Raw genomic sequence first — 26,270 nt, forward strand, 5'->3', positions numbered from 1 at the left:
CGGCGTGAGTGGGCTGGAGTTGCGCGTGCACGAGGTGGAAGACAGCAGGGACGGCGTGAGCTGGTGGCGCGGCTGCCGAAGTGCGGCGGGCACGCAGGCGGCGCGACAGGCAGCGACGCGCGGGGCTGCTGTGATGGTGGTTGTAGAGCTTGAGCAGGCGGCGGCGCGTAGCTCAGCGGAGAGAGGCGCGCAAGTTGGTGGCGGTGAGCTGAAGTGCAGCTCGTTCGCTAAGTGGAGAGAGAGCAGAGGGGGAGCTGGGTGGATAGGCGGCGGCGGTTGAAGAAGAAAAGAAAAGGGGAAAGAGGGAAAGCAGCGGGGAAGAAGGAAGAAAGAAGAGAAAGAAAGAAAGAAAGAAGAAAAGAAGGAAAGAAAGAAAAAGAAAAGAAGAAAAAGAAAAGGAAATTTTTTTTATTTATTTTTATTATTTCTTTATTATTATTATTATTATATATATATATATATATTTTTTTTTAAAGGCTTAGAAAGAAAAATAATCTATTCTTTTCCTTTTAATGAAAGTAGTAAAAATAATAATAATAAATTTTTTCTCTTTTTTTTTTTGAATTCATGTTTTCGGTCGTCAAACACCGCGTGGGCATGCCAAGATTACAAAACATCCACTGAGCTCAGAAGACACAAACACCGCGTGGGCACGCCAAAATCGGTTTTCGTCCTCTGATCTCAGGAGACATAAACAACGCGTGGGCACGCCAAGATTTCACTTCCTGATTGCAGTGAAGGAAATATTAATACTGATACTACCCAACGAGGAAACGATAAAATGAAAGAAATAAACAACTAAAAACAATAAAATCAATATTCGGGTTGCCTCCCAAAAGAGCGCCTTTCTTTAGTGTCTTTGGCTAGACATAGCATATAATTTGCTTAATCCAAGCAAATTGGGTCCTCCAAATGCATTGTCTCTACCCATTTAACTGGAGCCCTATCATAATATGGCTTGAGACGATGACCATTCACCACAAATTTCTTCTCCGTCTTTAGACTCTGGACACTGCACCATAATCAAAGACATTAGTAAAACATGCAAGATTTAATCGCTAGATATTTGATTTAAATTTTTTTCTTTTCCTTTTCAACTACCAAACAAATAACATGCACTTCATAAAAATAACTTATATAATTTTTTTAAATAACATTGCGTTATGGAATTTCTAAAATTACAGTTGAAATTGTAACAGATATTAATGACTATTAATTATTAGATTCTTATAACTAATATTCATCGGTGTCAACAAATAAATACGATTCATTAATAACAAAGGAAAATTAGAATTTGATAAAAAAAAATTTATTTGATAAAAAAGGAAAAAAAAGTTAGTATTTTATTCATAAAATATAGTCAACACCTTACATGTTAACAATTTCATTCTATTTTTACATTGATCTATGAAATAGAAAGAACTATGCATGTGTACTTTTTCCACCATTTAAATGTATTATAATAAAATAACGTATTTCCAACCTTACAATTACCAATTTTTTTTAATATAAAAGAAATATGCATGTATAGTAAATTATATTAAAAAGATTATTGTGAATATGATTTTTTTTAGAGCACATATTTGATGACTTTAGGCACGTGCAAGTTTTGAAATAAAAAAAAATTATTCCTCTGCCAATTACAGATTTTTAAATAAAATTTCTCTAACATTTCTCCGAAATATAAGATGTTAGTAGAGATTTTAAAATAAGATTTTACTACCGACAGCATTTTAGTAAAGGCAAATTCTACAAAACAAACAACATTTACATTTAATTTTATATTTTTTTGGAGCTCGTAAATTTCATTTTACATTTTTTTTCTAGCAAGTTTGAATTTAATTTTCTGAAAGTCATACTTATAAATGCGAAATCTAACAAAAAAATTAAATACAATTTTTGGAGGTCAAATTTATCAAATGCGAGCTATTTGAAAATTTTAAAAAAAAACATTTAGGAGCTCGTATTTAGCTCTTACTATTTTCTGGAAAAAATTCTCTAGTCCCAAAAAAAAAGCAAAAAAAATTAAATTATACTTAGTGTGGGAGCTCTATTGAGCTCGCATTCGCGGAATGCGAGCTCTATTGACCTCCGAAAAAAAAAAATTTTAAGGAATGCGAACGCGAATGCGAGATCTTTAAACATTTTGTTTCAATACAAAAAAATCTCTGCCTCCGAAAAAAAAATAAGCACAAAAATTTTACTTATACTTTCTGGGCTCTATTGAGCTCGCATTTCAGAAATGCGAGCTCTGTTGAGCTCGCATTCCGCGAATGCGAAGACCCCCCGACGGATTCCCTCACCAAAATTATCCCTTTTATAGAATTTTTTTAAAATTCACCACAAAATTGAAAATTTCTCTCGCTGTTTCTGGGTTCATCCGAAACAAGCTTGGAATCTTATGCAGCAATTTTAACAACAAATCCAATCTCAAGTCCTTGTCAAATTCCCAAACCCATCATCAAGATATGATGCTAAACACATAAAAGGAAAAATCTGAGCTGAGGAACTTGCAAGAACCCAGGTTCGTTCATTGGTTTCAAGTTCTGGGTTTTCATGTCAAAATCAAACAAGCACCAAACTCTCAAGCCAAAACAACAATCAAACCCAAATCTTGTACTTTGCCCTCCTAAGAATTCTCAGACCCAAATTACACACACAAACAGGAACCAAAAATGCAACCTTTAGTTCATCAGATTACATATGTGGGAAACACTATCTGTTCATGGCCTCTCGATTGAATTCTTAGTTCAGATTCACATTAAATGAACAAAGGGCCGGCACCAAGCCTATCAATAGCACCACAACATCCCCAAACATACCCACAGTCATCGTCATCAGGCATGAGCAACAACTAAAAACTTAGAAAAGGAAGAAAATCATGCATCAGTGACTCAAATCTCTATGAAAGTTGTATTAAACCAACATTGAGAGGAATCCATGATTACCTGAGAGCACTAAAGCCGCTAGATGATCGTGAAATGCCCCAAGAAACGAGCGGTTCTGGGAGACGCAACCCACGAACTGTTTTTGCAAAAAATTTTCAGCCTGATGAAGGCGCTAATTTGGGCCGAGATTTCACTTTCTTAGAGCCGTTTTCTCCCGGGGCTTTGTGAACAAAATTTCTCCTAATACCTCCCAAGAAGGTGCAGAACCCACGAAATCACTCAAAAACTAGAAATCAGAATCAGAAGTCAATCTGGAAGGGGGCTGGTCTGCCAGCCTGGTACCAGATTTTCTGCAACTTTTCCTTCTTCCTTTTTCTCCAGCCAGGCCGAAGCTCCTTCCTTCCTCTTGTTTTCTTTTTTTTTTTTTCAGATTTCCCCCAAGCTCTCTTTTTTCTCTCTTGGTAGCAGCCCCCCTTTCTTTTTCTTCCCTGGTTTTTCTCCTGCCCAGCCCGTAGCCTTTCCAAGCTTTTTCTCTCCCTCCAGCTCTCTTTCTTTCTTTGCTGTTGCTTCCTTATCCCAGAAACCCTCCTTGTTCAGCTGTTCCCCCCTCTTTCTTTTTTTTTTTTTGGATTTCTCCCCATGAAACCCTTTTTCTTTTCCTCTCTTAAAACCTTTGTTGCCCGAAGCCCTTTCTGGTTTTCTTTGCTCCTCCCCCGCGCAGCCTTCCCTTCCTTGTTTCCTCTCTACTGCCCGAAAGCTCTCTAGCTTTCCTTCTTGCCTTTGCCCGTAACTTTTCTTTTCCCTCAATCTCCTATCTCTTCTTGGTTTCTCTTTCTGGTTTCCTACCCTTTCTCCTCCAGCCCGTCACCCTCAGCTCTCTCTCTCGCTTGACTTTTTCTTTCTTTCCTCCGACCCTTTCTTTTTCTTTTCTTGTTTCTCCTTCTTGCTCTTGCCTTGTTGCCCATGGCCTATCCCTTTGCCAGATTTCCCTCTTTTTTCCAGAATTTTCCTAAGCCTCCAAGTGTCTTGCCACCTACCCCGCTTTGCATGTGTTGTCAACCAAGAATGAGGACATTTGTCCTATTTGCATGCACTCCACTTGTCTAATATGCCCCTAATACACTTGTTTAATGATCCTCTAATACACTTATCTTTTTATTTTCATTTATTTATTATATATTTTCCAAAAACAATTTAGGTAAACAAAATAAATGTTAATTCCTAATTGCAAATGCATTGCACAATTTTCATTTATCTTAAAAAAAATTGAGTCTAAAAGGATTAAAGACAAATTTTGAATTTTTTGTGAGAATTTTTTTCTTTTTTTTAGAAATTTAATACAAACATACCTTAAAAATAAAAATAATAAACCTAATTTATAAAAATAAAGAAAAATGAACATTAACTATCAATCAAAAAAATTAAATAAAATAAACAAGAATAAAGCTAATATTGAATAAAATAAATGAAATTTTAGTGTCTACAGGGAGTAATCTTCCTATTGACTGTGTGTTGCGATTTTGGTTGGATAAATTGTGCAATAATTTGTGCTTATTGAGTTGATTGTTGCATTGGACGTAGTTACAACCTCTAGATTACTTGCTTCATATATTTGGTGAAAATTCTGTTTCTCTTGGTGATTGTGCATGGTAGACACTATGGTTAAACAAATATCCACTTCTAAATCTCGAACCCTTAGACCTCATCCCTCTACACCCCAACCTACCATTCCTGTGAATGAACCTACCAACCAACCTTTCTCTTCAGGTGTACGAAAATGCCTCGGTAGGGGTAAAGGAGTCCACGTGGCTATACCCACACACTTTGAAGGTCATTTAAACTTCAGTAAGGCTACCGATAAGCAGCGATATACTATGTGTTGTTAGCGGCGAATTATCCCCTGCAAAAGTAATGAGAAGCTTACCATGGATGTACTGCGTATAAGGGAAGAGGTTGAACGGATGTTTACCGCCATTGGTTGGCGATCTTATCTTGATATTTTTTGCCCCACCTTTGTAGAACTGGTTAAAGAGTTTTACTCTACTTTTGAGTTTGACCTGCCTACAGGGTATACTGTAGATACCCCAAATGTGATTCACTTTCGACTAATGGGTCAAGAGTTCCATTTCTCCATTACTCAATTCAATTTGGCATTTGAATTCATTACTCGGGAATATGCTGAGACTAGGGAGTACACTGAGAGTGGTTGTGACTACAAAGAATCATTTTATTCTCACTACCCCGATATTTGGAAGGAAATGTCTGTTGAAAGCGACCGTTATAACCCTTCTAGATCCAGGAGTTCTTATCTTAAGGAACCCAGTTCCCGATATATTCAGCGCTTCTTAGCTTACAGTTACTCGGGTCGCAAGGATAGTTCCGGTATACTTTCGCGCCCTGAGTTCTTCTTTATCTGGTGTATGAAGAACAATATTAAGGTAAATTTGGGGTGTTGGTTGGCATCTCAATTTAAGGCAATTTTAGCCAAGAAAAACAAACCCTTGATACTCAGGTCGTATATCACACGCCTGGCAATCCAGTTAGGGGTTCTTAATCTCCAAAACCACAATCTCCATTTGGCCTTTGACATGAAATTTCTGGATGACGATTGTCTATTAAAAATGGGAGTTATAAAGCGGGTTGATGATACCCTCTGATTTACACTCCCGGGACTCATTCGAACACCAGGTCACCGCCTCTCTACACGAGCAGGTCCTCTTCAGCTCCTGGATCTACTAATGACACTGTCGGACCTTCCTCTTCTGTACCTCCTCCACTGCTGGCCTCCGATTCTGAGTGGCAATACCTGCGAGAATAGGTTCATCATATGGACGAGCGGGTAATGAATATTGCTGATCAGGTGGCCCAGATGTCTCAGAATTTGGCCGCCTACTTCCACCATGTTGGCTTCACTCTGCCGTTCCCACCTATTCCACAGTCGGTTGGGACCCTCCACTACGTATTCGGGGAAGTTTCATTGTCCTATTTGCTTTATTTGCTTTATGACCTCCATTGAGGACAATGTTGGATTTAGGTGTGGGGGAGCTGTGGTACAGCTAGTATTTTTAGTTTTTAGATGTTTTCCTTTATTTCTTGTTATTTGTTCTGTTTTTCATTTATTTTCTTTTCATTTTTATTAGTAATTAGCATTTCTGTGACTGCCAAGGATTGATGATGGTTGGCTGACTCTAATTCTCATATTATCAAATTTTAGTAATAAAAGTGTATCAAGTTAATTTGGTTAAATCCAAAATATCTCTTTGGTGAATATCGATGCTTTTGTGATGCTTACAATTTTTGGTTAACTTTTCTCAGCATAGAGAATAACTGCTTGACATTTTACTTGCAAATTGGTCTAATTATTAACCTTAGTTCTCCATGTATGAGGAAATGAGGCTAGCTGCTATTATTTTATGTGATATCTTGAGTTATTTTGCTGCCTAGTTATAAATAAATTTGGCTGTACTCTGCTAGTTATTACTGCTAAGTAACTAGGGGTCTACACCAAAAATGTCAATCCTTGCGTCAAAAAATAGTAATTTCTACGAGTACGTGGTCTTATAGCGACTACAGCTGAGTAATCGGGCTCTTTCATCTGACAATGTTTGAGTTCGCGTCAAAAGGTTCTAATGGCTAGAGACTAAATCTATTATTATTACTATCTAGTCAAAAATATAAAAAATGTGAAAGTTGTGTAAATGTGTGATTAAAGTTAGCCTGTTGATCTATGCGTCTAATGTTGAGATTTTGGTTAATAGTTTGACCGTTTACTGATAAATGTTGATCGACCATTCCTTTTTCTTAGAATAGTTAGCCATAAATTGGAGGAGCTTGCAGTTTAGAAGCTAACCGAGGTGATGTTTCTTGGATCTTGACCATTGATGCTTGATATGTGTTTTTCTCGGTATCTTGGCAATAAGGTAGATGGAGTGATAGCCATTATCAGGAATTGATTTTGGTTTGCTATTCTCATGCTTGAGGACAAGCATGGTTTAGGTGTGCAGGGAATTGATAAGTCGCAATTTTTTCATTTATTTTATAATTAATTTCCTCCTATTACCTTACCAAATGTGCATTAATTAGCAGATTCTATTCATTTTTGACATTTGTGCTTATTGTAGGGAGTTGGAACAAAATTTTTATGGAATTTTGTATAAGGTATTTTTGACATTTTAGGTGACTCCATTAAGAATGATCATTCCCGTCACTTTGACACTTTAATCCAAATCATGAGGGGGTTATGTATAGCTTTTGAAACTATAAGGGGATTATGTAAAAAAAAAATGCTAAACTACAAGAGGGTAAAGTGAAATTTGCCCTTTTACATTCGAGTAACTAAGGGCTTTTTTTAATTTGAGAAAAAACGGCCCATCAACCAACTTAATTAGAGTAGCACACAATTAGTTGTAATTGTTGGGTTTTGATAGAATTCAAAATCTCAAAAAAGTGAGCAACCCATAAAAAAAAGGGTCCAAGCTCCAAGTCAAAATTTAAAAACTGGACTTGACCGGTTTGGCTGATTCATTTGGCATCACTCCGGTACAATGGTTTTGACTGATTTTTTTAACTTTTATGGTTTCTCAGAGAATTGGATTGATACCAGGGTCAATTCACAGTTTGACCGATTGAATTGGCCAGTTCGATTCGGTCCTTAAAACACTACATGTGATTGCAAAAGTTATGCATAATCTTTTGCAATTTGGACTTAATGTCAAAATGACATAAATAACCCACTATAATGGAAAATACGAAAATATCGATATTACCTTTGTTCAAAAATCAAAATAACTAAAGTGATTAAAATATATAAACATAATATGTATAACATTTTAATCACTTATGATTTTGTGTTTTATCATATGATCCCTAATGGTTTAGTATTTTATCACATAATACTCTTGTGATTTTCAAAATAGATAGATAATCTCCTTATAGTTAACAAATAATTTTCAAATTTACATAAGGATACTTTTGATATTTTAGTTGATTCCGCTATGAAATGCAAATTATAACATTTTGATACTTTGGTTCAAACCATCAGAGAATTATGCATAACTTTTAAAATCATTGAAAAATTATGTGAAAAAACGCTAAATCATAAAGGACTAAAGTATAATTTAACAAGGAAAAGAAAAATCTCTTTTCTAACGGAATAATTGGATGTTCAGCGTCAGCCTTCACATTTCCAACTTCTCCGATGTTATCTTTAAACTACCTTTACATTAGAAAAACATTTTGAGATGTCATAATTGCGGAGTACTGTCGGGTTGACTGTTCCCAGTTAGTAGAATCCGTGAGCGGAACATAGATAATAGTAGAAATTTCTTTCGAAATTTGCCAAACACAGTTAGTCAGTGGGACATGCAGCAATTACCTCATGCTGTTAACAAAACAAAACAGAACAAAAAGATGTACGAGCAAGTAAATTATCAATTTATTATAAGTAAATTAGATATAACCTTCCAGTGATTTTGTCTATTATCACATGATCTTTTTAACATTTCAAAATTTTCATTTCACTCCACTATGATTTTATGTAAAGTAAAAATTTGATGAAAAAGTAGCCTATATAACGCCGTTAATTGAAATACCAATAGTGCCTTCATATTAATACTAAATCAATCAATGAATTAATTGCCTTATATAAAGTATATGGGGATTTCATGGAGAAAAAATTGTGGAGGGTAAAATGGATATCTATACAAATGATAAGGGAATTACATGGAGATTAAAATTTTATCACACATTTTTAGAGTGCATTTGATATAATGCCGTAATTAATTGTGTATTCCGTTCATTTTTCACTTTATATAAAACCATTGGGGGATTATGTAGCTATTTTAAAACCTAAGAGGGATCATCTGGCATTGTGTAAAATCATAGGCAGTTATAAGTAATTTATTCAGTTATTATTCATAAATTCGGATTAGAAAGCACTTTGCACGATGCTGTTGTAAACAAAGCATATAATGACGGATTAAATGCGAAGTTGTAATTTTGGTGTGTATATTAATTTTGCGGCATGAAGCAAATAAAAATCTTCACTTCTTCTATACATAATAAAATTTCAATAATTGCTTTGGCTGCTGGAATCCAAGCACCAGCAATAATAGTCAGACCTCGAGCTCTCTAGCAATCCTCTCAAGCTCGTTCTACCGCCATGATGCAAAATTGTTGCGCTTTTACAGGTCAAATGCAAGAGGGTAGTCCTCCATATCGTGATACTGTGATCTCATTCTCATCTAAAGCCACATTGTTGCAACACAGCCTTCATAGGGATCTTGCGGGCCCATTTGAACGTCATGGCTGCCACCTAAAAAAAAAAAAAATTCACTAGGAGAGTCCCAAAAAATGATGATGTCCTTCTTGATGTAATGTACTACTAATAGCCAAAGTTAATTAAGTTACTTACCAAGGTAGGAAATGGGGCAGGAACGGTTGTCAGAGACAACCGTTCCTGAAGGTTCACGGCCACGATGTGGCCTCAAAAATTTGTGCGGCTCAGATTACAGCATGTAACTCGATTTTCACGCCATGTGTGGGACCCACAAAAAAGTGTTGTAAAATTACGTCGTGTGCAAAGTAAGTTACATCATGTGCAATGGAAATTACGTGCAATTGAAAATGAATACAACCGGCACAAACGGTTGCAGGTGCAACCGTTTGTGCCCCGTGTCCAGCCAAGGTATGCTTTTGTCAGATACTTGAGCGACTTGCTAAGGTTTCTTGTTTTCATAAGTGGTGGATATTTGGCCGTGTCCCTGCCAAAAAATTTCATAGGTGTCAAAGTCTTTCTCTGCACTTGTTTCAACGACATTGCATCCCTCAGAAATTCTGGTCGTATTCCAGTTGCTTCATACCTGCAGAAGAATTTTTCACACTTCAAAGTCAGTCTCTAGAGTCAATTCACTTTCTATGTGCCTATATATGTAGGATGTGAATTTGGACAATCTTTTTGTTGCGTCATTACCTATCGTTTGTGACGGGAAGTTGTGGTTTGACATATGTATGAAGGATTTTCCTTTCATACTCATTGATGGGGCAAAACTCTTGCACACAGATCTAAAGAACCATCACTGCCACCTCCAACCATTTTGCTGACAGGTGCCGAACCTGTGCAATAATAATTACTAAAAGTCCTAATTATCACTATAATTAATTATAGAGCAAATCCAAGTATTGGGGTAGGGACCCTAGGTGTGCAATGGGTTACTTGATTCACCCTATTCACGAAGAGTTTGCTTGATTCGAGATACCAGATTTGTCTATAAAAATATTAATTTTGCGTACAATGGCAAGTAGGGTCGATTCCACAGGGAACGGGTAGGAAGTTATTTCTTTCCAAGTCAATAGAATAAAATTGGGGGATGAATAATGGGATGGAAATGAAAATAAAATAAATAAAATTCAACTGATAATTCCACAAGTACAATTTACTAAAAATAGCAGTTAATAAAATTCTACTTAAACGATCAACTGCTCAGGTATGGGCCAGTTAAATGATCATTGATGCAAAGATATTTCATTTGTTCGTTACTAGGTTGGTTATAGTCATCAACAAGTTATGACAACCAGTTCTTCCTTACTTTTTCGACAGTCAAGGTACGACCATTGACTGCTTCCCTAACCAAAAAACAACCCTAGGTACGACCGTAGGAATTTAATTATCCAGTTGCATTAAAGCTAGAAGAACCCAACCCCAACCAATAAATACGCTGAGAGGGTTTATTTAGATCAGATCTTACATTTCCCCAACATAAAGCCAATTATGGTGGTTGCCACTTGTTATCAACTAAACGAACAATTACGGATTCAATTTAATTAACGTGGCAGTAGGCTATTATATTAAATCAAATACCCAGCCGTTGATATTCAATTAATAAAATACCCATGAACAATTAATTCAGGAAACGCACAAATAGCAACAAATTGGAAGAAATAATGAAAATTCAATTAGATCTCACAGATATTATGGACCGCGCATTCGCGTCGACCTTTGGATAGAGGAGAAAACTAGCCGCTCCTCATCGTATCAACTTTGCGTGATTCGATTGATATCATCCACACAATTGCCCAAGAATTAATTGCCAAGGAATTGGAGAAATAATGAGGAGGTAGATGAGAAAGTGTTATCTCTCCTTTTTTTTTTTCTTGAGTTTCATCTCCATACTAGAGCCGCAATTAAAAAGCAAAAGCCAATGAAGAATTGTCTCAAGCAAAAGAAACGAATTCCATAGTCAAAGTCGCCTAAAGCAAAAAGCTAGAGAAAAGAAGAAAAGCTCCAACGTCTGACCAAGAGCCGAAAAAAAGGAAACTGAAGCTAATGTCCCTATTAGACGTGAATCTGGCCTATTGTAATTGTTTTTCTATTTGAAGCCGCCGCCAGTGGAAGTCAGATCAGGAGCAAGCTTTTTCTAAGGGCTCCAATCCCACACATCTGGTCCACGTGGACCTGGTTCCTTAATTGGGTCTCCTCCTGTTACTAAGCTTGCGGGTCCGGTTTTTGGGTAATCCTCTACAATTTCTGGCGTGGGCACGTCCTGAAATAAAGGGTCTTCTGGAAATTTGCCTCAAAAGATTACTTTCAACACCAACCACCTACAATTTACACAAATATCAAATATGAGCAAATTCCCAATGCTTAGCACAATGAGTAGCCAAAATTAGGACAAAATAATAGTATAAAATGTGCTCAATAACCGCTCTATCATTTGCAAGCCAGAGCGACCAGCCTTGCTCTACTGTTGTCAAGCCTGAATTCATCTTGTACACCCAAATTAGCCAGACTGTTAGGAAATTGACTTAATTTCTTTTAAGCAGATTTATTAATTTGTGCGAAAGTAACTAGTTTCGTACTTGGTTTTAGTTACTTGAAGTGGTAGTAAAAAAATTTCCTATTTTGTTTAGGATTTAGAGGTTATTTCCTATTCTGTACAAGTTTAGAAATTAGCATTGTTTCCTATTGTTATTTGGGTTTTGACTAGATAATGTTCAGTATAAATAGGTGGGTTAGCATACTACAAAGAGACACACAAGAGCACACAAGGGTGACATGTAGCCTTATACATGGGGGGTGAGAGAGGGTCCTTGGAAGATAAGAGATGGTATTTAAGGGTTGGATTTGGTTTCAAGTTGTTTTCTTATATAGGATTTTTCCTCTCATAATAAAGAACAAATTTCTCTCCGTGGACGTAGGTTTAATGGTAGAGTCGAATCACGTCAAATACTATGTGTCATTTATCTTTTATATTTGTGGATTGTTTCTCATTAAATTATTGTATACTTGATATTTCAATAGTCATGTGTTTCGCGCTTCGATTCTAACACAGATGGAATAGAACCCCCTAAAAAAAACGGTCCAATATGTTTTACTACTGTTGTGTAATGGAAATGTGAATATATAACTGTTGAGTTTAATTGTTGATCTATACATTGTTTGAACGTGAGAATTGGCATGTTTCCCTGTGATTCCAGAGTGCACTGCGACTGCTCAGGACTGCGACGCAAAGGTCACATTCCCAGCCCTTGAAAATCCTCTCACACTCTACTTTCGGGTGCGGCCCTGATTTTGCAATTCAAGTCGAGCTAAACATTATTGTAAAAGCGCGACTTATTTATCCTTTCAGTTATTAAACTACAACAAACTCTAAACTTAATCTATCTGGATTACGTGTAGTAGCTTGTCCTACACAAGAATTTGCCAATATAATTGACGAGACAAAACATTAATTATATTATCATATGGTCATGAAATCGACCACAATTTTATTCTAACACAGTTTGCAGGCTCATTTTTAGATGCAAATCCAATTTCCATCATCTAAGCTTTGTTGACATTTTTAACTCTCAAGTAAGCTGCACGTCATTTTTCTCTCAACATCCTATTGAAGACGATCTTGAAGCCATCCTCTCTGTGCTAGTCTGTAGCAAAACTAACAAAGAAAATAAAAAGGCTATGTCAAGAAAAGGAAAAGGCTGAAGTTGATAGAATAGGTTATCAAAAATTTCTCAAGATGCATTCTATAAATGTCACAACATTTGCAAGATATAGAGAATAAACCTGTATATTGTTAATGGAACTCAAAATTCAGAGTTATTGCAACTGGTAACAATGAAAAGAGAAGGGAAAAAAGCTCATTAGCCGACAAATTAGTTTTAATAGAAACAGGTAGATGGGACAAAAACTTGTAGTGATCATAATTATTTCTCCAATGTCTAAGCAATTCATTTGGAGATCAAACCTGAATTTTATAGACAGAAGCCAAAATTCAGATTTGTAGGGAATCTGGGCTATGGTAAAGGGTGTTAATGTAGATGGGAGGAAAAAAAAGCCTAATTTCAGATTTATAGGGAATCTGGGCAATAGTATGGAATGTTAATGCAGATGAAAGATAAAACCAAAAAAAAAAAAAAAACAACTGCATAAGGGAAGGTAAAAGGCTCATTATAAAATATACCACTGCGCCTAGGCCAAGTTGAAGTGAGCATTAGGGTAAGTTTCACATAACCCATGTGCTTTTGCACAATACTAGGTGACTCTATTAAAGATTAACAATGGACAAAACAGGAAACTGCAATTAACCAATACTCGCTCTAAAATTGTGTGTGATGAAATTATAATATATTCACATAATCTTTGATTTTGCACAAATATCGACTTAACCTTCATATAATTTTGTATTTACCAACATAATTCCCCCTTCTAATTTTATTCAATGTCGTTAGACCCTTAATAATTAAGTTAGGTCAATATTTGCATTTCAACTAATGGCATTATAGATATTATTTTTTTCATTAAATTTTTGCTTTACATAAAATCACATTATATGGATATTTTGAAATTTTAGGAAATTAATGTGGTGTCATGCAAAAACACATGGGTTTATGAGTAATTTAGCTTAAGAATTATTGTAAAATCATGATTTAATCATATCACATAAAATCACAATTATGGATATTTTGAAACCTTAGGAAATTAATGTGGTGTCACGCAAAAGCACATGGATTTATGAGTAATTTACCTTAAGAATTATTTTAAAAAGCACGATTTAATCATATCATATCAGTTGATAACTTTAAGATATTTTGTACGTATCTATCTTTATTAAGGCTCTACCGTGCACTAAGTTAAAAGTTCGACCATTGCTGGTGTATAAGAAGTGAAGCACCGTTCTTCCCTTCGACAAAAAGTTCAAAGGGTGCAGTAGTGCACTTAATTGGTTTAGAGATAAGTTCTCTCCCTCTAACCCGCATATATTGCCTGGTTGGAATCCGCCCTTCCCAAGTAGCGTAGGATTAAGATGAAATTCTAATGACTGGAAAAAAAAAATCTGTCTGTATTAGGTGTAGTAACTTGTACTACATAATATTCTGTCAATATAATTGCTGAGTAAAACAATACATTATTCATAATAGGTTATCGTATTCCACCATAATAATATTCTAATACAATTTGCGTGCTCATTTTCAATCACCTAAACATTTTTGTCTTTTTTAACGAATCCCTTCAAGGGATTGGTTTTGCGGTTGACATTAAGGGCCACTTGGTTCTTACTTTGGAATTGGAAAGGGAAATAGAATAATGGATAGAGGGCCTACTAATGAGGGTTTTGGTCAATTTCTCCCAATTTAGTTAGGAATCATGAATGGCCAAATTTTAAGGCATGATTTCAATATTTTAATTTCCATTATACTGGACCAAGCGTGCAGTATTGGAATTATTGTATTTCCAAGTACCAAAACCCCTAAACCAAGTGGCCCCTAACATTTCTGGCAACGTTGTATTGGAGATACGGTTTCCAGTAATTGAAGCAATCGACTTTGTATTTGTTAAACAAGAACTTACGAGAATGTCAAATTATTCAGCCTTCTCGGATATTATACCAAATCTTTTTAGTATTAGTTTAATTATTCAACAAACTACTTGTTTTATTATTATTCAATTGTGGTTTCGGATTGTTAGTATGATTTGATAGTTTAGTTCTAACTTCAAATTAGATTTTGTCAGTGAATGGTCTTATATAAAGACCTTTTCTGGCTTGTTAATGTATCATTCCTATCAATAAAGTCACCTCCCAGTTTCGTTTCGTTTCGTTTCGTTTCGTTTAGTCGTCTGTCTTTTCCTCGTTTGTCCACAGCAACGTTGCGATTTAGCTCTGATTCATAACTTGGGTTGTTTTAACATATTACTTGAGGGCCTACAGGCCATGGCAACCAGTACTCCAGTTAACATCCCCTCTAAAATGAAGGCCTGGGTTTATGGCCAATATGGGACACCCGAAGATGTCCTTAAATTGGGATCCGAGGCTGATGTTCCTGACCTAAATGATGACCAGGTTTTGATCAAAGTAGTTGCTGCATCACTGAATCCAATCGACTTCAAACACATGCATGGTTATTTCAAGGCCATTGATTCTCCACCCCCAGTAAATACCTTTTTTCTTTTTTTTTTCAGCGGAAAATTTGTTGTTTGTTTTATTTACTAGGTAGTCCTTGTGTAGATTTACTGTTCCTTTTTTTTTTTTTCAATCTGGTAGACTGTTTCTGGATATGATGTTGCGGCTGTGGTAGTTAGAGTTGGAAGCAAAGTGAAGGAAGTCAAGGTCGGGGATGAAGTATACGGATACATTCACGAGCACGCTTTGTACCCAAAGGGATGTGGGTCACTGGCGGAGTACACTGTAGTGGAGGAGAAGGTACTAGCTTTGAAGCCAAAGAATTTGAGTTTTGCAGAGGCAGCAAGCCTTCCTGTTGCTGTTGAAACAGTGTATGGGGGCCTTGAGAGCGCTGGGCTTTCAGCTGGTAAATCACTTCTTGTTCTGGGCGGTGCTGGTGGAGTTGGATCTTTTATCATTCAGGTATTTCATGTGTTTATTTTTACCCTTAATTTCCAATACTTTGAAACACCCTAGAAAAATCAGATGTAGTTGGTCATTTCCAAAGAATTAGTGATAATTATTGAGGATCAATAAACAACTACTGGTAGCAGTACTATGCTAAGCCATTCTTGGCAGAGACGAAGAAATGTTTGTAACTTTTTGTATCAATCAAAATTTCATATTTGGCTAAACCTTCGCAGAAATTTAAGGTTTGGCTTTTGAATTACTAGACAAATTGAAAAGCAGTTCTGAAGGTTAACCTTTGATTAGAACCCGACGATAAATCATTTTACTACCTAAATTCATGCATGACTGAAATGATTTCTTGATCAGAGGCAGCTGGCAAAGAATGTGTTTGGTGCATCCGAAGTGGCAGCAACTTGTAGCGCTGGGAAACTGGAGTTACTTAAAACCGTAGGAGCTGATTTGGCAATCGACTACAAAAACAACTAGTATGAAGATTTGCCAGAGAAATTTGACGTGGTATATGATACCGTTGGTAAGAACTAAGAACGAATCCCTTTCTCTCTATTTTGGGCAGTAGATAAAAGGTTCTGCTGCTAGAAATTAATTTTGCAATGTGCGAAAATGAGCAGGTGAGAGTGATAGGGGTATCAAGGCTTTAAAAGAAGGCGGAAGGGTGGTGACAATCGCGGGGGACGGATCGGAGGTTCCTCCTGTTTTCATGTTTGTGGTCACTTCAACTGGCTCTGTCTTAAACAAACTCAAACCTTTCACAGAGGAGGGGAAGCTGAAGCCGGTGATTCACCCTAAAGGTCTGTTCCCATTCTCTAAAACCATTGAAGCATTTTCCCAGACGGGATCCTCTGTCCAATATATCTGTCCATTTTTCTTGTCCAATACAAAACTACGTAGTTTCAATTGCTAATACTATTGATATGACACATAACATTGAATGCATATTTAGGAAGTGTTTGGTAAACGGTTTCAAATTCAATAATATCCACAAATGATGTTTGTTTATGCCTAATTGTATCCATAGTTTTCTACTTTGGAATTATACGCTGCATGGCTCAGATGAGATTAGGCAAGCATTTGAGGATGAGATCCTTGAATTTGTCAGAGTTGCAGTTACGTGTAATCATGTTGATTCAGAAAGTAGGAGTTGCAGTTACGTGTAATCATGTTGATTCAGAAAGTAGGCCGTCCATGCTAAAATTGAATTTGAAACTCATTTACCAAATACTCTCCAAATATGCATTCAATGTTATGTGCGACATCAACAATATTAGTTAGTGGAACTATGTAATTTTGCATTGAATAGAAAAAATGAACAGATATATTGGACAGAAGATCACATTTTCATTTTCCTATCTTCAAATATATCCAGCTCCATGATCAAGATTCGAATCATTGCTATCTCCAATCCCTGGACGCATCATATCCTTTTACTGGAAAGAATTCTGGATTGCTAATAACAGTAAATGTAATTGCTAATAATAATAAATGTAATTGCTAGTTCTATTAAGTATGTACAAAGCTTGCTAGTCCTATTTCTTTTTATATTACGTAACAAAGCGCGAAAACTTCTCATCATCTTCTTCAGCTTGTCTCTGATTGCCTGAAAAGGCATCCCTCCATTTGAGGTATACCATATATCCATATGCAGCTCTCGAACTTTTTTCTTTTACTACTTCTTTTTGTTACCCATCACCAAAAAAAAAAAAAAAAAAAAAAAAAAAAAACCTCCCTTTCAATGGAGTAAGGGGATGTTCAGCGTCAGCTTCTCCTATGTTATCTTAAAACTACCCATACATTAAAAAAGCAACTTTTAACACATTGAGATGTCATAAATGGGGAGTACTGTCTGGTCGACTATAACATGCTAAATTGTAATTATTGGTGTATATATTAATTTGGTGGCATCAAGCAAATGACAATCTTCACTTCTGCTATACATAATAAAATTTCAATAATTGCTATGGCTGCTGGAATCCGAGCCCCAGCAATAATAGTCAGACCTTGATAGAGAAACACAATGTAAAGACATGTTGTTTTAACTTTAAAAAGGTTATATTGGATAAACATCCTAAATCCATTCAATGGAATGATTAATTGAGTAAAACAATCGTGACGAAAGAAGAATTTTTAAAGTTGAAGAGGTTGAGAGATTTCATTTCTATCATACTTTTAGCATTAAACTTGATTCAAGTATTTACATTTATCCCCCTTTATCATCAATAAATTAAAATGAGATTCAATAAAAAGGCAGAGGAACACGAAGTAAAATTGCAAAGGCTTGAAAATAAAAAGTAAAATTGTAATTAAAAGTGTAGTGTAAAACCAAACATTATCTTAGTTTCTGACCAGATAAGTTAATACAGAAAAATATTATTTTAGTGAGAAAAGGTAATTCTAAAAATGTATTAAAAATTGGGATAATTTCAGAAACCTCCCCTGAGGTTTCTGACAGTCTCACTCACCTCCCCTGAACTTTGCAAAATATCATATACCTCCCTTGTTAGATTATTGGGCCCTAGTGATATCATTGATAATGAATTGACAGATATACCCTCATAACTTATGATATATTTTGAAGCTATTTTGACAAAATTAGTTAAATGAGTAATAGAGATATAACTTTTGATATAACTTATGATATACCTTGTATTCCACTTTACACTTTTTATACGTAGTACAATCACCAATGAAGTGTTTAGCACTAGTATTACCTTTCTCTAAAGTCATGCATTTCATGTGTTTTTTTGTAAGACAATTATCTAGTGTAACTCATTACTTATATTTGGGTAAATTTGGTTTTCAAAAATTCAATGACGTAAATTGTATATTACATCATCTCATAAAGCGATGCAACACAATTTGGGTTATTGAATTTTTTGAAAATCAGATCTACCTAAGTTATGGTATTCAAACGAAGCTTGTTGAATAAATTCGACTAACTACAGTGTGAATTAATTTTATTTTTTTTAAAATCTCAACTAAAGTATCTAGCACTAAATGAAATGAAGTATCTTGCTACTTCATTTCATTTTCCATAGAGAAAATCGCCAAAGAGTTCTTAAACTATTGAGAATTTGGTTATTTGATCGTTACACTATTTATTTAATTGCAATTGCCATTCACTCAATTAACCAAATAGTGAAAATTTTTTTGTGACTTAACTAGTAAAAATTTATACTTTTATTCACTCAAATAATATTTTTTTTATGACTTAACTAATAAAAATTTATACTTTTAATCACTCAAATTATAAAACTATACATTTTTTTTATATCACCAGAAGTATGTTTCAATTAATTGAATGATCATATTAGCTAAATAAATGTCTAATAGCTAAAACAAAAAAATATAAATAGCATTGTAACATTGTTTGAAGAAACCATCTGCATTTGTCTCTATCTGGTTCAACTTATTACTTCTTTTTGTTTTTTTCCTTTTGCTTTAGCTCAAGTTGTGGATAAGCAAAAAGGGCATATGTGGAACACAAATATCATCTCACTCCTAAAAATATTTTTTTAATGCTCATTTTTCTGACATGGGCTAATCTTGTTACTCCAACTATAAGTTCGGGGAAGGTATCTGATATTTTGTAAAGTTCAGGAGAGGTGAGTGAGACTGTCAGAAACCTCAGGGGAGGTTTTCTGAAATTATCCCTTAAAAATTAGTTTCGGTGAGGTTTTATATGACAGGAGCAATGACCTATTTTGATGGTGACTTCTGACGTTTACGTCCTTAGTCAAAAAAGTACTTGGTAGATTATTCAAGATGTATGAAAATTTTTCAAAGTGTAAGAAAAGTAATTTTGTCAAACCAAAAAAAAAAAGAGAGAGAAAAATGTTTTGATATTCAAATTTTGACACATGAATGGCTTTTGTTCCCAAACTTTAGATAAAAGCAAATATGGTATCTAATCTTTTAACTTTTGAACACATTTTACATTTAATACCTTTAATCGATTTTTTCCAAATTGCTATCAGAAAAAATCATGTGATACTCATATATCCACCAATTATTGTATAATAAAATGCCAAAAAATGTAAAATTTAGTCCTTGAACTTCATGTCTGATATTTTTCTTTTTTTTTTTTTTTACATTTTTAATACAATAGTTTGCCGAACATATGACTATTATGCTCTTTTAGTTGCAATTTGGATAAAAACTATCAAAGATACTAAATGTGCTCAAAAGTTGAAAATTTGGATATCAAATTTGTTTTTGTCAAAAGTTTGAGAACTAAAACCGCTCATATGTCAAAATTTAAATACCAAAACTACATTTTTGTCAACCAAAAAATAAATATACGGAGGGTAGCTACTATATCTTAATCATGTCTGTCACCTTTGCCATCAAAGTGGAAGAACGGGTGAGAAGGTGATTCTCTTGGACTTCTTGACTACCATTTTCGCTACCACAGTTAGAATTGCTCTAGCAGAGAAAGAAGTCAAGTATGAATCCACGGAAGAAGATCTAATGAATTTACAGAAAAGTCCGTTGTTGTTAAAGATGAATCCCATATACAAGAAAATTCCAGTTTTGATCCACAATGGAAGACCTTTTTGTGAGTCCCTACTTATAGTTTAGTATATTGACGAGGTATAAAAGGGCAAAGCTTCCCTCTTGCCCTCTCATCCTTATGACAGAGCTCAAGCTAGGTTCTAGGCTGATTTCACTGACAAAAAGGTAACAAATTGTGATTTTCTGTTTGCAGGAATACGTGTATGTAAGTTCATGATTTCATGAGTGTCATGTTACCTATTGCAGCTAGACGGTTTTGCTCGTAAAATATGGTCGACAAAAGGAGAAGAGCAGCAGGCAGCAAAGATTGGCTTCATAAATTGCCTAAAGCCGCTGGAGGAAGGAGCATTAGGAGACAAGCCTTATTTTGGAGGTGACAATTTTGGGTCTCTTGATGTGGCTCTTCTTGGAAACTATAACTGGTTCTATACCTATGAGAAATTTGGTAAATTCAGTACAGAAGCCGATTGCCCCAAGCTGATAGCTTGGGGAAAGGGACAGTGTTTCCAAGTCTCTTGCTGACCCCATAAAGGTCTATGAATCTGTGTTGCTGTGGCAAAAGCTTCGTGGACAGGAGTAACATGGAGAAGCTAGCTTAATTACGTTGTTGTGGGGATTTATGTCGGACTATATTAATTTCATCATCCATTTGAAACTAGAGTAGATAGATAGATAGATTTGAAGGATAATACCTCGTTAAGTGTGATTATTTGGAGAATTTTGTGTATTTACAGTTTGCATTACAAGTGGATTAGGATGTAATAACCCTTTTGCCACAATAATCAATGCTTTCGCGTTCCAAGTTGTAGCTCGTAGATCAGACAAACTTTGATGTTCATACTGGCTTCAAATTTAGAAGATTAAAATTCTAGATCTCAAAGAAAAGCTCAGATGGTTAACAGGTCAACTGATGCATAAAACAGGCATAATGAAAGATTGTTTCAGGTCAGAAACTCGTTGCCATACCAGCAAAACCAAGTTTTAGCTTCAATTATTTCTTCATAGCTCTTCTTGAATGCAAATGGCCCTAGTAGCAGACAGCTTGTTTACTACTGATCCTGATGACAAAGTTAAGAAGTAACCTAACCTGTGATCTGATGAAATCAAAGGAATTTAGGCAATAAAAATCAAACATGTAAATAATAAAAAAGATTTGCAATCCAGTGAGTGCTCTATATGTGTTTCTTTATTCAACCCCACAATACTTCTTCAGTATCAGAACAAAGTCATAAACCTTTTCAGGATCAGCAAGGGACTTGGACACGCTCTCCCTGTGGATGCACCTTTTAGCCCAAGCCGCAAACTTTGGGCATTGTGCGCCAATTTTGAAGTTTCCACAAGTCTCATAGGCATGGAACCAACTGTAGAAAGGAATCAAAGCCACATCTACATATCCAAACTCTTCACCACCAAAGTAAGGCTTATCTCCAAGTTCCCCTTCTAGTACCTTGAGAGCCTCTATGAATTCCTTCTTGGCTGCCTCCAGTTCTTTCCCTTTAGCGGCCCAGGTTTTTCTTCCTAAAGTATGGACCTGCATTGCACAACTGCAGATGTCAATAAATACGTATGGGAATATAATTGACCATAGCATGCAATTTTTATTGTCCAATTCTTAACAAATTCATTTCAAAAATCTAAATGAGTATGGTTGGTTCTACCATCTCATTTTTAATGTGCAGCCACACAACACAAAAAAAAAAAAAAAACACACACACACACACACACAGAGACAGTCCATATGCTAATCCTAGTATCTTTTGGTCAACAAGATCAGCCCAGAATCTAGCTTGAGCTCTCTTGTAAGGGTCAGATGGCAACAATGGGCTCTTATCATGCCAAACCTCATTAATATATTGAAGGGCTCTCTTGTGAATTAAAACAGGGACTTTCTTGTAAATGGGATTCATTTGTAAAAGAAATGGGGTCTTATTGGGCAAGTTCTCTTCCCTGAACTCATACTTGTCACCCTTCTCAGCTAAAGCTATTCTTAGCCTCATGCCAAACATACTAATATATGCATCCAACAGAATCACTTCACCATCCATTTTTTCAGCAACGACCTGAAGCAACAATGACAGAGACTTTAATTTGGACACGAGATAGTGATAGAAGCAATGGAATTGATTGGGGCTAGTGTCACATTTACTGACTCGTATATATAATATAAGTTGCCTGAGTTGGAGCTAAAACATATGGTTGGTAGGTCCAGGTTGTGATTTCGTAAGCCATGAAATAATATGCACAGTTTTTTAATGGATATAGTTTTCTTCTTCTAATTGAATGAATGGTTCTGAAACAATATTCGGCGGATAAGGAAACTGAATAGTTTACTGTTAGGCTTTGTGTTCCAATATCACGTATGATCATAAATCTTAGCATGTGTCTCAACATTGGATTCACTTAATCATGTTGTCACTAGTTTCATAATTGTAATTTTATGCAGTTACACTCCCACAGCAAGGCAAATCCCCGGCAATTTTCATTCCCCAGTTGAACATGTACAAATGATTCGAGTTTTTTGCCAGTAGTAAACAGAATATTTGCTTCTGGACTTATTTGAAACGTAAACTACACAAGGGATTTTTAGTCAAGAGTAACAAAAACCAACAAGAATTGGTACTTTTGTTTCTTAATCAATCCCATACTTCTTCTTCAATGTGAAAACATACTGATAAACCTTGCAAGGATCAGCGAGGGACTTTTGACACATTATCCCTTTTCATGCACCTTTTAGCCCATGTCACAATCTTGGGGAACTCAGTCTCTATCTTAAAATTTCCAAGAGTCTGTAGGCATGAAACCAAATATAGAGAGGTATTTGAGCCACATCTAAGTATCCAAAATTTTCACCTCCAACGTAAGGCTTATCTCCAAGTTTTCCTTCCAAAATTTTGTAGATCTCTATATGAATTCCTTCTTGGCTGCCTCCTGCTCCTCTCCCTTTGTAGCCCAAGTTATTCTTCCTACATTATAAACCTGGGCAAATATGAATCTGAGAACAACACTACTAATAAGCTCAAGTTTTTGCCTTAAAAAAAGAAAACTCTAATGTTTATCCCTACAGTATAAACCTGGGCAAATGTGAATTTAAGAACAACACTAGTAAATGGTAATACATGTAAATCATTGTTAACACAACATTACCTATCAGAGATCAAAGTAGCTTTAAACACCTCAAATTTGGTGTTATAAAAAAGTAGGGCATAGTATCAGTCAAACAGTAAAAGCTTAGGAACATTTGCTATCTATATGGGAGCTCACAAAAAAAAAAAAAAAAAAAAAAATCAGTTAGCTCTACCATATACTGAACAATTGTACTAAGAGATTCACAAACGGGCTTTCCATCATGGATCAGAACTGGGATTTTCTTGTGAACAGGATTCATCTGGAGTTGGGCTTCTGTTGTTGAAGTCTTCTCCCCTGTGTTCGTACTGCACACCCTTCTCATCTAGTGCTCTTCTGACCCTCCTGCCAAACATACTGGGATAGTCATCCGGTAAGACAACTCCACCAGCCATTTTTTCAGATGATTTGCATCAAAATAAGAGAAGTTACAGGATTGATTTGGTATGAACACTTGCATAATTTGTCAACTGTATAAATTTTAGTACTCATATGTCAATTTTATAGGTGATTAGAGCATTACTTGATGGATTAATTTTTTTAATTCGTTGAAATTTGAAAGGGTTGTTATCTAGTGTAATTTAAGTAAAAAAAAAAAAAAAGAGACAGAATACTGGCATCTGAGTACTTAAACTATATTTCAACTACTGTGCAACATTTTGACTAGGCAATTCTCTATCTCTATGGTTAGAACTTAGAAGTTGGAACTCCGCCTTGTCCTCATATGTGCATAAACTATGGAATACAGTACGAGAAGCCAGAGAGTTAGAGCTGTACCACACTAAGGTCGCGTTTGGTTCGCACATCGGAATCGGATTCGGATTCGAAATCGGATATCCTGGGTTTGGAATGAGATCCTTCATTCCAATACATTAGTTTGGTTCAAGTATCTGGAATGTGTATCATTATTATAGTTGATGTTTGGTTCGTCGACTCTTTCGAAATGGAATATAATAAATTATTATAAACCACATCGTAAATGATAGTTATTGACTCTTTGTAAATGGGATATAAGAAATTTTCACTAATTAAATATATCAATATAAATATATTATAAATATATTATTATATAATATTAAGAAATTTATAATATATATTATATAAATATAATTATATTTAACTAAATAATTATAATATATGTTTATATAATATACTAATATTATAATAAAATATATAATTATAATAAAATTTTATTATTATAATATTATAATATAATATAAATATAAATATAAATATATAATATATATAAATATTAATTGTACTAAATATTATGTAATTATAAGATTTTGGAATCACACTTGGGTTTTGGACAAAATCCACCCTTTTACTAAGGAATGGAGGGATGCCAAATTTTTAAAAATCATTCCAAAATTTCAATTCCTATACCAGTGAACCAAACGCCAATTATGGAGTTTATTCCATTCCTTCATTCCGATACCCTTTTACCAAACGCCCCCTAATACTTGTTCAAGATATGGGTGATGCATTTCAATTATCTTCCTTAAACTCTTCAAACAGCTGACAAACCGATCGAGTCCAAGAAACTATGCTTGAATCCCTCCTTCTCCCTGCTATTCCAGCCCCTTCCCCTTCCCACCAAAAAAACAAAAGAGCCTAAAATAAAATCCACAAAGTTAATTTTGAATTCTGAACATTACCTTGGACCGAGTTGTGAATTATATAGAAGATAAATGAAAGGCCACAAGAAAGCCGAATTGAAAGTTCAGTACAAGTGCATCTCGACTACAAAACCAGAACATCTTTGGTCTCCCAAATAATTTTCGTGAATAATCTACAGGAAGAAAATGGAACAGTGTGTGGTAATCTATTCGATCCCAAACATCTTCTTCAGAAAAAGGACAGTATCATAAACAGTGTGAGGATCAGAAAGGGACTGGGACACACTCTCCCTCTGCATACAAAATTTGGCCCAAGCCACAAGCTTTGGACATTGGCTCTCAATCTTGAAGTTTCCACAGGTCTCAAAGGCATAAAACCAACTGTATAGAGGAATAAGAGCCACATCCACGAGCCCAAAAGTTTCAGCTCGGTTTTCCCCCAAGTTCTCGTTCCAATATTTTCAGAATCTCTATGAATTCCTTCTTGGCTGCCTCCTGCTCTTCACCTTTTATTGCCCAGATCCCTCTTGCTGGATCAAAAACCTGCATTTTCTCCATTAGTTAGTCAAATTTGTTTCTTCTTGCATAATGTAACTTTTAGTTATATTCCATTTCACACCTAACATTAGTTAGTCAAAAAAATTTTCTTTTAATTCATGCAGAATCTAACTCCAAAAAGAAGACTTTCTCCGGAAAAAAAAAAAAAGAAAAATATAAAATTCACACAGAAATCTTGCAGGGTACCTTCTTGTCAATAAAGTCAGCCCAGAACCTTGCTTGAGCCCTCTCATAAGGATCAGATGGTTCCAATGGATTCTTGTCATGCCATACCTCATCTATGTACTGGACAATTATAAGGGACTCAAGTATTGGCTTTCCATTATGAATCAAAACTGGAACTTTCTTGTGAACAGGATTCATCTCAAGAAGAAGCAGGCTCTTGTTCGTCAAGCCCTCTTCCTTGAGTTCATACTTGACACCCTTCTCGGCAAGTGCTATTCTGACCCTCATACTGAACATGCTCGGATAGACACTCAACAAAATCACCTCTTCACCAGCCATTTTCTCAGAGGATGGTATGAAGCAGGAGGAGGAGTTCTCTCTGGTTTGCTAGTTTTTTTTAAAGAAAATTGATGGTTGACCACAAAAGAAGTGTGTACAGATTCCTGTTTTTTTTTTTAAATAGTAGTACATTTAGTCGTCATGGATTTTATTATTTAAGTTGAACGAGTACCATGAAATGGTACCGGATCATTCCTGGAACC

At 35.4% G+C, this 26,270-nt stretch overlaps 1 protein-coding gene, 1 long non-coding RNA gene and 4 pseudogenes across 2 annotated transcripts; 2 read left to right on the top strand and 4 right to left on the bottom strand.

Annotated features, from left to right (window-relative positions):
• Positions 1-2,533: 2,533 nt before the first annotated feature.
• On the bottom strand, positions 2,534-3,914 carry LOC140010229 (uncharacterized). Its single transcript, XR_011817525.1, has 2 exons — positions 2,949-3,914; positions 2,534-2,861 (listed from the first exon to the last, which is right to left on the bottom strand). It is a non-coding gene; the product is annotated as an uncharacterized lncRNA (long non-coding RNA).
• Positions 3,915-8,955: 5,041 nt separating this feature from the next.
• On the bottom strand, positions 8,956-12,754 carry LOC140010690 (RNA exonuclease 4-like; annotated as a pseudogene).
• A 2,340-nt stretch (positions 12,755-15,094) lies between these two features.
• LOC113699891 (2-methylene-furan-3-one reductase-like) lies at positions 15,095-16,908 on the top strand (annotated as a pseudogene).
• A 1,650-nt stretch (positions 16,909-18,558) lies between these two features.
• LOC113699892 (probable glutathione S-transferase) lies at positions 18,559-20,865 on the top strand (annotated as a pseudogene).
• A 377-nt stretch (positions 20,866-21,242) lies between these two features.
• LOC140010118 (probable glutathione S-transferase parC) lies at positions 21,243-22,308 on the bottom strand. The gene is made up of 2 exons (XM_072056464.1): positions 22,006-22,308; positions 21,243-21,794 (listed from the first exon to the last, which is right to left on the bottom strand). Exons 1-2 carry the CDS (start codon positions 22,306-22,308, stop codon positions 21,450-21,452), a joined length of 648 nt encoding a protein of 215 aa, XP_071912565.1. The 3' UTR covers positions 21,243-21,449.
• A 2,732-nt stretch (positions 22,309-25,040) lies between these two features.
• On the bottom strand, positions 25,041-26,164 carry LOC113698103 (probable glutathione S-transferase; annotated as a pseudogene).
• Between the last annotated feature and the right edge of the window lie 106 nt (positions 26,165-26,270).

This window comes from Coffea arabica, chromosome 7c (genome assembly GCF_036785885.1).
Source record: "Coffea arabica cultivar ET-39 chromosome 7c, Coffea Arabica ET-39 HiFi, whole genome shotgun sequence".
NCBI classification, from domain to species: domain Eukaryota; kingdom Viridiplantae; phylum Streptophyta; class Magnoliopsida; order Gentianales; family Rubiaceae; genus Coffea; species Coffea arabica.